Below are 12,242 nucleotides of genomic sequence, written 5' to 3'. Positions count from 1 at the left end.
TACTGTCTGATCAGCTGGTCTAATGCACACTCTACAGCTCTAAAACCACTGGAATCGCTGTATAAACAAGCACTCAAAACACTAGACAAAAAGCCATTCCGGTATCATCATTGTCACATAGTTAAAAGTATAATCTGTTCGGCTGGGAAAATCTCATAGTTTACAAAAACATCTGCTTAGTTTATAAGATCACTCGTGGGTTGGCTCCTCCTCTGGCTGGCTTTATCAGCCTAAAGTCCACCTCAACCAGGGTTACTAGAGGTGCGGCTAGGGGAGACGGCACCATCCCATTTAGGAAAAGCGCATTCAGCCAGGCTGTCTTTTCATTCCATCAATGGAATTCAATACCACAACCAATAAGAGAATCCTCATCCTACTACACATTCAAGCACAGTGTTAAAAAATGGCTCATTAATAACCAACAGTGTCAGCACTGATGTCTGGGTGTAGGTGTGTGTATGAGTGTGTATTGTAAATGTTTTATTTATTTATTATCATAACTTGCTTCTATCTGTATTCAGTGATGTAATATATTGTAAATGTGTACAATGGTATAACAATGTTGTGGTATTTTTATTATTGCTTTTAGGATGTCTATCACCATCTGGCAAAGGGACTATCGATGAAAACTAGCCTTTTGGCTAATTCGAGTACTTTTACATGTTTTTAATATGTTGATTAATGTACACTGTCCCTTGTTTTAAATAAATCAATTCAAAGTTTAAGTATGATTACATTTTCTAATTTTAGTTTGTTATAAACAGATTGTGAATGCAGAATTTGTTGACGGGACAAGTTTAGAGCAGGCTTCGGTTTAACCGTCGAGGAGAGCAAAAGAGCAGAAACACATTGGTCAGTATGCAGAATCAGAACCCATTGGCCAACTTCTGGCCATGATTTAGTTTTAGTTACTTAAAATTAGCTTGTTAAAAAAATCTATTTGTAGATCTGTCGTCTTGCAACTCAAACGCCACACATCTTCATCGGACTGTAAACAACGAGTGCTTCACAGAAAAGGTAGTCTTGGCCCAGATATCTGCTGGCTAGTACCGAACTTGACCACTGCCTCCAGTTGCTTATCATCGTCATCATCGGGACATGGGTTTTACTTTTAATGTAAACACTTTTATCAGGATAAAACGTGCACCTTACAGTTGCTGCAATTTTAAATAATGGCTGTTAATGTTCACTTAAGATGAAAATGTGAATCACTTGTCGCTCTAGTTATCCCTCATATCCATATTGGATGTTAGGACATACCCTTGAAAAGGGGCAGCTCTGTAAGTGAGTGTGTAAAATCCTCCACCTTTGTTCTGTGTAAAAATGCATGCTAAAGTCCAGCTTTTATGCTGCTTGGGAAGTCTGAGTAAGCTACAATCAATGGCTATCTTGGTCAATTAGTTGTTCGTAGGTTTAACGATTGAGATCGAGAGTTTTTGTCCCGGCAGCAGACATACTTGAGACTTTTGTCTCACCAAGGAAATGCTGTTCAGGGAGAATAAATTGTTTTGTTTCCGATCTCCTACATTAGAATCCTTATTATGGGGTCACTTTCAAAAGGAGGATTACAGTGCGCCATAACCTTTTCAATGTGCAAAAACGAATCATTGTTGAATTAAAATGGACTTCCAAAGGTTTTGATCTTATCCTTTAAAAAGGGGCACTACTCCCGTTTCTTTTTGGATTTGACATTAACTGAAAACTCAGGTTGAGTGCGATTGTCTCACATGCGGCTTTCACACCAGCGCTTTTCCCTTTCTAGCTCCGAGCGGGAGCTTTTCTGGTTCAGCTCCGGTTTCCCTTTTCTGCTCCCGCTCTGTTCACACCGCCCAGAGCTGCCGCTGCTGCGTCATGACGCCACCGTTTACGTGCCTGCTTCATAAATTCCAAACCGCGGAAATCCCTCACATCGACAACAACAACAATGGCCGATTGTATTGAAGAGCTGTTCGCTTTGGTTATCCTCTTACGAAACGACATGGAAGACATCGGACGACTTTACAAACATCACATGCGAAATGCAAGACTTCTTTGTGGTCTTCAGCATCAACGACGAATCTGCCCCTGCCCCCGCCTCGACGTAAGAGAGACGTAAGCGACGCCGCCTCTTAGCTCCGAAGCTCTTGCCTCTAGACCGACAATTTTTTGGAGCTGGAAGTGAACCGGATTCCGGAGCTAAGAGGCGGCACCTCTGCGGTGTGAACAGGAAAAACTGGTACTTTTTAGGCTCCAGCTCCGAGCCGGAGCTGAAAACGCGTTGGTGTGAAAGGGGCAACAATGGCATGAAAGACACTACATTTCACCCAAAAAAATCACAACATTAATAGTGTGTCATGTTTCTATCCCCGGTAACACAATGGCATTTATTTTTTGCGAAAGAAAACACACTGAAAAGTGCTGCAGTGGACAGGGCCATGTTGCATTGTTCGTGAACCAAATTCCGGCTGGGCTGACCGTGTTTTCTACAGAACTGCTGATTTAAATAACTTCCCGCGTTGCAGTGTATTCAAACTGGTCCTCTGCAACAATCTCGTGAAATTTAAAGTAGATCGGTTCGAGGGTTGATGAGATAATCAAAACTCAGATACATTCAGAATACCATCATTATAGCACCACCTGAATGTAGGCGGGATCTGAGCCGATCGCTGTAGTTCTGGGATCAACAGGACACTTGTTTAATAACTTAGTTGGCAGTCAAACAGAGTAAGGCCTCGATTTTTTTGCAATTTTAGGGTGAAATGTAAGTATTTTCTGGCATTCCATCGTAGCTTTGGAGGCTGCCATTTAATAAAATCTGTTTTTTTTTTGCACCCGGCTGAAAATAGCGACACCATAAGTGTTTGGCTATTTACACAAAATCAGCCACTTTCCTTACTTTTGCTTACATAAAACCAAACAGAGAGAGTCAACTTGAATAGTCATGCTTTACCATGCTGACGTCATGTGAAGTCGAACATTGGGGACAAAGTCTAGCCTCCAGCACCTGGTCATTCTTTAGTTTAATCACTGCTTTGCTTCCAGCTGATAAACTGTGCAACAGACACAATCAGAGCTGTTAGTGAGAGCATTTCTTCTACGTAGAAACATTAGAGAAGCATAATGTCAGGTTGTTCACACGCCTAAATGCACAGGCTTGTCTAGTCCTGGCTTTTTCCAAGAAAATTGATATCTGAGATTATAAACAACATAAAAGTCCCCTCAGGACATGAAGCACTTGGCAAATTACAAAATGTCTCGACTCATCGCATAGCTACACATATGCTTCATTTCTCAGAGAATGCAGTAATATGTTGTATCTTAACATGCCCAAGCCAAACGGCCTATATTGTTAACAGCAATTCCTAATTGATAAAGGATTTGATTTTCGAAGGTTTATAAGGTTATGTTGAAACTAGAGCTGGGTGACATGATATGGCGATATTTTATAATCCCTTTCCATACCTATCACACCAGTAAGAGGGTTTTTATATTAAGACATTTAGCGCTATTCATGATACCCCGGACTAACCTTACCACTCCTATGCATCTGTATCAAATATAAGAATAGTTACATTTAACTGGAATTAATTTACGTCTTATAATATCAAGTTATCATACACACAACTTTTTAAATATTCGGATTGGGATTCATGTCGAATCATACGCGTGGACTGGAGGGTGTGTGCAAGCAACCAGGGCTGCTCAATTAATCGTATTTTAATCGCAATTACGATTTTGGCTTGCAACGATTATGAAAACAACATCGAAATAAAACTATTATTTATTTAATTTTTTTTATTGGTTTTTCATTTGAATTATACTTAAAGTTCAGGGTAATCAACAGTTAAAAACATACTATTAACATTTTTTTTTTCAATAAATGGATGTTTTCGAAGTAAATGGATAATCGTTTTTAATACGGGGTGGCGCAGTGATTTGTGCATCCGATCATCAGATCAAGTGGGATCAAGGGGAGTGCTGGGGAACTCCAGTTCGAAACCCACTCCTGCCGCCACTGCGTTGTGTCCTTGGGCAAGACACTTCACCCGGATTTGCTCCTGTGGGTATTGTCCACAGTACATGTATAATACGTGTACTTGTAAAAGAGCCTCGATGACCTCGATGACCTCGAGGCGTGAAGATGGACGGTGTGGCGCAGTGCGCTGTGCAATGATCATCAGATCAGGGGGGGGGACACGCCGCTGCTGCGTCTGTAAAGCCGGTGTGTCCTTGGGCAAGACACTTCACCTGAACTTGCTCCTGTGGGTATTGTCCACAGTATCTGACCATTGCATGTATGATATACGTGTAATGTGTGTATATGTAAAAGCGCTTTGAGTCATTGAAAAAGCGCTATAATAAATGTAAGGAATTATTATTATAATCGTGATATCAATTATTGACCCAAATAATCAAGATTATGATTTTTTACAAGGTTCACTTTACTTTTTTATTTAAATTCCAACCGTAGAAAAGAAAAATATATTTTTCATTGTTTTACGTTTATAAAGCCCGGCAGTCCTAATGAATTCTCCTATCATCTTTCTTTGACCCCATGACGTTTCACATCGAGGTTAGGAAAAGGCTCATTTCTTTACAATACGACCACAACCCCAGTTTCATCAAACGAGAAACTGTTTCCGTTCAAGGAGGTGAAATGACGGCTCGCTAAAAGTCAAAAGCTCTCGGGCTGCCAGATAACTCGGTGGTTAGAGCTGTTTTTTTTATTTATTTTTTATAAACCCTCTCCAATGCTGGCTGAAGTCTGGCTGTAAATTCAGGTAACAGGGTACCTCAAGGCTCCATCTTGGGGCCTCTACTCTTTAACATCTACATGCTACCACTGGCTCAGATAATGAAAAACAACAAAATAAGTTACCATAGCTATGTGGATGACACAAAAATGTACGTAACAATTTCACCAGGAGACTATGCTCCAATTCAAACACTGAGTAAGTGCATTGAACAAATCAATGACTGGATGTGTCAGAACTTTCTCCAATTAAACAAAGATAAAACTGAGGTGATGGTTTTTGGAGCCAAGGCAGAACGTTTAAAAGTTAGTGCTGAGCCTCAGTCTGCAATGTTCAAAACAACAGATAAAGCCAGAAATCTAGGTGTAGTCATGGACTCTGACCTGAGTTTCAACAGTCACATTAAAACAGTTACTAAATCAGCCTACTATCACCTAAAGAATATATCTAGGATTAAAAGACTAATGTCACAGCAGGATTTGGAAAAACTTGTCCATGCTTTTATCTTCAGTAGACTGGACTACTGCAATGGTGTCTTCACAGATCTCACTAAAAAATCTATTAGAAAGCTGCAGCTGATTCAGAACGCCGCTGCTCGAGTCCTCACTAACACTAAGAAAGTGGATCACATCACTCCTGTTCTGAAGTATTTACACTGGCTTCCTGTGTGTCAAAGAATAGATTTCAAAATACTGCTGCTGGTTTATAAAGCTTTGAATGGTTTAGGCCCAAAATATATTTCTGACCTCCTGCTAAACTATGAACCATCCAGATCTCTCAGGTCTTCAGGGACTGGTCAGCTTTCTGTCCCCAGAGTCAGAACTAAACATGGTAAAGCAGCATTCAGTTATTATGCTCCAAATATCTGGAACAAACTCCCAGAAACCTGCAGGTCCGCTGCAACTCTTACTACTTTTAAATCCAGGCTGAAGACTTTTCTTTTTGCCGCTGCTTTTAATTGAACTATTCACATCTTAAACTGCACTGTAACTTTTATCCATGTATTTTTTCTTTTAATGTTTATTTTAATGACTGATTTTTAATGCCATTTTCTTAATGTCTTTCGTTTTTTGTAAAGCACTTTGAATTGCCTTGTGTTGAAAGGTGCTATATAAATAAACTTGCCTTGCCTTGCCTAACGCTTGATTCGATATGCAGCAGCGTTTCCGTGAATGGAGCATGCATTTCCAACACATTTATATAAATAGCCTAATTGAACTTGAGTTTGTGTAACGTTTACCTGAGCTTTTTCTGTCTGTGTGTCTCAGGCCAGCAGCTTAAAAAAATTACGGGACAATTTATACTCGATTGTTCGCGATATAGTAATTTCATACATCGTGCGTAGAAAAGGCTGCGATACATTTAGTTTACTCAATATATCGCCCAGCCCTTGATAAAACCAAATGACCAGTTCAACAAATAACTATAAACACAGTATTGTATAGAACTGTGGCAAACTGAATTTATAACCCAAAGCCACAAAGAGACATGTGCTTAAACGCAGAGGGTGTAAACAGGTATAATCAGACATACAATACAATTAAAGCATGCAGCCATATTCCCAAGAACTCCAAATACAAGCATGGGCCTGAAGATGATTCTTGTGACCCTTTTAATGCAGGATATCATGTGCTTAAATGCAGAACGACCACGTCCATCATTCCTGGAATGAACCCATTTACACAAAGCAAACTGTAGTGTACTGTAAACACACACCTACTCTATAATAACCTCGCTGTCAGATCATATCAGAGTCACAGGACGGTCTGTTGACAACAACGCGCTTCAGCAGCTTTACTTGTGATATTGCGTCCTTGTGAGCACCACAATCTTGAGTGTGAAAACAAACTGCCAACAATCTATTGCTTAATTCCGCCCACACATGTCCTTTTTACACACCTGAATAAGCTTAGTACAAACAGTCCTGTTCTGCTTAGAGCAATTATTGTTGCACAATTGGGTATTCGTATGAAAAAGCAACAGTATGAGAGTGTGACCTGCGTGCTGTTAAGTAAACAGTGAGGAGTGCAGATGCCTCTTGACTCACCGGCATGTAGAATGTGTTCATCTTGGGATCCTCATTGGCAGTGAAGAGCATACCTGACGAGAGGACACAGGATGCAGGCAAAACAATGTGAGGACGTGGGAAGATATTAATAGAGTGCCATCTGTGGTGTAAACACTGAATTTAGTTCCGCTTGGGAATATTTGAAGGTCCAATAACACTCGGAATGTCCCATTAGCCTTGGGACGCTACTGGTATGCCGAGAAGTAAATGGGACTTTTAAGGATAGAATGACTTTGTGCAAATCTTGCCTACCAGAAAACTGTTAAACCTGTTAGGCAGCTGAAAGGAAAAATAAATAAGAATTTGTGTGAAATAAAATGTAGGAAGGGGTCTTTAGCTCTCTGCTTTTTAACAGTTTGTATAATGGATGAAAACAATATAAAAAACACATTTATGATTTCAATGATAACTTCAATGACGGACAAAACTCCCAACAGTATGAACTTTACTGGAAGATGGCGCCCCCTGGAGGTGAAAGACTGCTTCTATTCCTCCCGACCACTCATTTATAAAAGGGACCATATCAGTCCCAATACACTTAGGTCACTATTTATGTTGGTTTGTATCGTTTTTTTCCATTCTTCAATTTTATAAAGTGCAATGTATTTAGGAATCCAATGTTCATGCTTAAAAAAGGAGAACTTTGAGTAGTGTAAATCAATCAATGTACTTTTTAATACCCTACATGCTTGAAAAGGATCTAGTGAACTTTAAACCGCACAGAAAGTTTTTCAAGCACAAAAAGGTTTGTTACTGTATGGAGAGGTTATTAGAAATTAGAGATAGTCCGTATGTATTTAAAAACTTTAAAAAGGACAAAAACAAAGAATAGATGCATCTGTTATCTTATGAAATGGTTGTGATAAGGAATAAGCAACATGTAGATCCCTTAATATTAAAAATAAATAATAAGGTTAACACAAATAGCACAGAAATATGACTATTATGTTGTGATTCAACTCTTAAAACTCTAAATGTCTTTCGGTTTCCTGCTTCGTGTTTGTATAGCCTATATGTAGTACTTTCAATGATGCATATTAGGTAGAAAGTGTAAAACGGGTAAACATAAAATAAGCTTAGGCAACGGCATGCACCTTTTTAGTCTTTCGTTTGCCCTTCAAAGCCTTGTTTTATGTTCATTCTTTTTTGTACAACTAGAAGAACCACAATAAAATAGAACTGCTACTATCGTTTAAAAAAATTAAATTAAATTCAAAGCATTTAATCCAACTGCTACAACGACACTTGTGTTGTCCAGCATGATCAAATAAAGAATAAATAAGAGATATAAACATTATCTTATGTTTTATTATCCTTGGACGGACTGTTCTCACCTGAATTAGGGTAGATGCAAACATCATTGATGTTGGTCTGAGGTTGTATGGAGGAGAAAGCCTTGCCCTGTGAATAGATAGAATAAATAAAAGTTAAACAGCAATCTAGACAGTCCAGCCCTGATAAGGTTGTTTAAAAAAACTAATATACAAATATGAAAACACATCATCATCATCATCCACATAAAGCAAAGGTCAGGTTCTGTAGTGCAGTGGTTCCCAACCGGTGTGCCGCGGCACACTAGTGTGCCGCAGGATCTTTTTACGTTCCACATTTTGTTCTCACTTATTAAACTTTACTTCATATAAACTTTATTTTTATTACATGTACAATGGAGCTGATAAGCTAATAAAACATATATTGCTCATATTTACAAATATTAAATACCGACTGCTTAAATTCCCATGACTTACATCAGCCGTCATTGTTTACGGCGTGCAGAGCAGCTTTTTATCCTCGCGCCAAAATAATATAAGAGGAGTGAGAGTGCTGGAGGAGAGGTTTGAGTCATATTTCCCTCCTATGAATGAAGACTTCGATTGTATGCGGGATCCGTTTAATCCTCATTAATATCAGCCACTAGTTTAAATAGCAGAGCTCAGGATGCACTCGCAGAGCTATGGAGCGCTCCCTGAAACTGAAGCGCGGTGAACTCCTTCTGGATATCTTTTGGCTGCTTGTGGGACACAAGTATCCATCCCTGTCAGAGAGTGCTATCAACGTGCTTTTACCGTTTCCAACCTCCTACTTGTGCGAGCTGGCGGTTTACTCACTCGCATTTCATGTCAAAAACAAGACCCGCCCCAGGCTGTCAGTGGAGCAGGACATCCACGTTGCGCTGTCCACTATCCCCCCACGCATAAAGAGACTCTGCTCCCAAAAGCAGGCACAGGTATCGCACTAACATGTGCCTATCATAGTTTTATTTTAGTTTTGCCGTTTAAACTGATTAGTCTGTTATAATTTTTATTAATTGTAAGTTATCATAGGCCTACCTCTTTTGAAATCCAAATGTAAAATAATAACTCAGTGGTTTTTAGTCTGGTTCCATATGATGGATTATATGGTTTTTAGGATGACTTATATTTGATTATTTGTTCTATAAAATGTTCTATTAAATTAAATACACATTTGAAAACCAATTGATGGTGTATTTATTGTTTGTAGTTTAAGCTCTGAAGTGGTTTTTAAATCTACGAGAAGTTGGTGTGCCTTGGGGTCGAGAAATATTTTCAGGTGTGCCTTGGTAAAAAAAAGGTTGGGAACCACTGCTGTAGTGACCATTGTTGAATCTTACAGTGTCTTTGCTCCAGACTTTTATAATCTTGGAGTCGGCAGACACTACCAGGTCCAGTGGGTCGTGGAAGTTGATTGATTTGATTGGCAGGTTGTAGAAGTGATCTTTAACCAGCAGCGGCTGGTTGGAGCGCAGGTCATAGATCAGCACCTTCAAGACAAAGCAAAGGGTTCATAACGCTGCTGTAGTTCACGCATCCATTTCCTTCTGAAAAATGCTACCATCATTCAAACCAACAGTAATGGCTACATGTATTAACAGAGGCCACATCACAGGGCACTTGCTGCTCCTGACCTTTTTAGTCAAAATAGAGTTTGTTTTGAGAACAGTGTGGCTTTTTAGAGACTGAATGACATCAGTCACAACTTTATTAGAAAACTAATCTCAGGAAACACACAATATAAAATGTTCTGCTACTATGGGTATCTTATATAAACCAAAAACCAAAGTTAGAGGTTGGTTGTGAAGTAGTGTGCGATCATGGTGGATCATCTTGGTAAGGAGGTTATACCATGAGCAATATTATAAACAGTGTTTAGAGCAGGGCTCTCGACTAACTTTTTTCACCATCCTCCCGGAACCGTCCCGAAATACAATCTAAGCCATCCCGAAATTAATGTGGACCGTCCCGATTTTAAAATGTTAGTTTTTCTACATTATCATTAGTTAAAATCATTCAAAGTGACCTTTAACATAAATAAAACATCATACAAATCATTAGATGATAATTCATCAACCTTTTTATTTGAGTAAATCACATAAACAAAGGCCAAATATATTTAACCAAACACACACACGAGAAAATTACTCTAATATTGAATTCAATCAAGTCCCATCCAATTAACAAAAGAAATCCAACACTGTCCTGAAGACAGAACCCAGAGTAACCACTAACCAGGATGACAGTCTGAAACACAGTCAGGAGACCTTTACAAACGGCCCGCCCCCTCGCACATAGACGGGAGAGAGAGATCTCGTCTGGATTGGAAAGCTCAAAAATACATCATAGACGCATGTTGTAGTCTCATATTAGAAACGGAGTTGGCGAAACTAAAACTGCGATATAATGTGTATGTAGCAATAATACATATGACATACATTTTTTAAATGTCTCCAGTACCGATAAAAAGTCCGATAACGTCGGAGCTTAACGTTACCACTGTCTTCCGGCCCGGGGCCCGTTTAACACCGGGGCTCGGTACCCATCCCTACATGGGGAGAGGCGCAGCATATTGCTAAGGACTAAATACGATGGAGGGTTCTCTTCTCAGTCTTATTACCCATAGGGGATGAAGAGGAGTAAGTAAATAAAGAGACCGGCGCTCCAGGGTCTGGTTCTGCTGTGCGTTTTTGTGATGTAACGGTAAAACATTTCAGAATTCCTCCACGGGATGCCATTGTGCATCACTCAACCCGCAAAATACACACACTCAGTACATAGCTAGACCCGCGAATTTGCAGGCACAGCCAGCGGCACAGCTGTAGCTACGTACTGTGTGTGTGTGGGTGGGTATTTCGCGGGTTGCTAAATGTTTTGTGCGTGTGTGTGTTTATGTTGACAAGGAGGTTTAATAACTGTGCTATTATATCCTAACTGTTAGGATACGACTGTGGCTATGAAGTAGTGCGGTCGTCTTCCAATCTAGTCAACACATTGATTTATCCCTGGGCAGGGACAAGGGTGTGTGAATGTTAGTGTCTGTAGGAATATGTGAAAGAGCCTTAAGGGGTCATACAGACTGGAAAAGCGCTGTATAAATACAGTCCATTTATCATTTACCATGCTGCAAATGATTCTTCAGCTTTTTTCTCTGGTAATGTAACATCCAGACATGTGATGACTTAAATCCTTCAACTGGGAGAAATATAAAGTTAAAAACAACCAAGATTTGTGGTTGGCATAAATGAAACTGACTAAAATTAGAGATTTCTCTAAGTTGGAAAATTGGTGAAAACATTGCGATAATGCAAGTACACAACTCAACACAATAAATAAAATGGGGTAGGTTTATAGACATTTCAAGGAAGAAATGCTACTTTTTTGGCTCACCTGTCCTGTGCTGGTGCCTACTGCCATGGTGAGGGAGCCGTTAAACTTCAGAGCGGTAATGGAGGGCAAACTTTGAACTCTGTCAACAAAAACACAATGAGAATAACACTAGTGAGGCAAAATACTAAAAAATGAAATGGTAATAATAATAATTTTAATAGCGCCTTTCAAGAGACCCAAGGACGCTTTACAATGGGAAACAAAACTACAAAATAATAATACACTGCAGTGTTTTAAAACACACCGTAGAGGGTGTATTCACCATTTTACATACAATTGCATATCGTTTTAAGGTAAATGAATCATTATAATACTTTGAGAGGCATTTGAAATGCAATATATGTTAACAATGTCGTGCTCATGTAAATTATTTGTGACACATGATTTGTGTCATGTTGTGCTTAATTTAATCCTAAACAATTGGTTGTATATAATAGAGTTGACCTAAAAAGGTAAAAAAGTCACTTAGTAATCTTCACAGTTGGTGATATGACACAGGGTTAAACTGTGAACCCTATACAAGCTGGACATCTCAAAGTGTACTGTAATAATGCGCAGCTTGTTTTTGTGCTGCAGAGGAACAGGTGGGGGAGAAAAGTGAAATGTGGCTACATGTGCATCGTTAGCTGAATAGAAACGTGTTCTGGGTGTGGCACACATGGTACATACTCTGCTCCCTCAGCCAGGCTGCTCAGAGCGCAGTCCAGCTTGCCCACTCTGGTCCGAACACGAGGGTCCCAGCACTCCACCCTCCCCTGG

At 39.6% G+C, this 12,242-nt stretch overlaps 1 protein-coding gene across 1 annotated transcript in view; it reads right to left on the bottom strand.

Moving 5' to 3' along the window:
- The window catches only part of nol10 (nucleolar protein 10), a 31,357-nt gene that overhangs the window by 14,193 nt on the left and 4,922 nt on the right, over window positions 1-12,242 (bottom strand). Inside the window, exons 9-13 of the mRNA XM_034112145.2 lie at window positions 12,153-12,238; window positions 11,484-11,562; window positions 9,434-9,583; window positions 8,136-8,202; window positions 6,781-6,833 (exon numbers count right to left, since the gene is read on the bottom strand). Coding sequence (XP_033968036.2) covers window positions 6,781-6,833; window positions 8,136-8,202; window positions 9,434-9,583; window positions 11,484-11,562; window positions 12,153-12,238 — 435 coding nt within the window. The remainder of the gene's footprint in view (window positions 1-6,780; window positions 6,834-8,135; window positions 8,203-9,433; window positions 9,584-11,483; window positions 11,563-12,152; window positions 12,239-12,242) is intronic.

This window comes from Pseudochaenichthys georgianus, chromosome 22 (assembly GCF_902827115.2).
Source record: "Pseudochaenichthys georgianus chromosome 22, fPseGeo1.2, whole genome shotgun sequence".
In the NCBI taxonomy this organism is placed as follows: domain Eukaryota; kingdom Metazoa; phylum Chordata; class Actinopteri; order Perciformes; family Channichthyidae; genus Pseudochaenichthys; species Pseudochaenichthys georgianus.
This window is presented reverse-complemented; position numbering and strand designations above follow the sequence as displayed.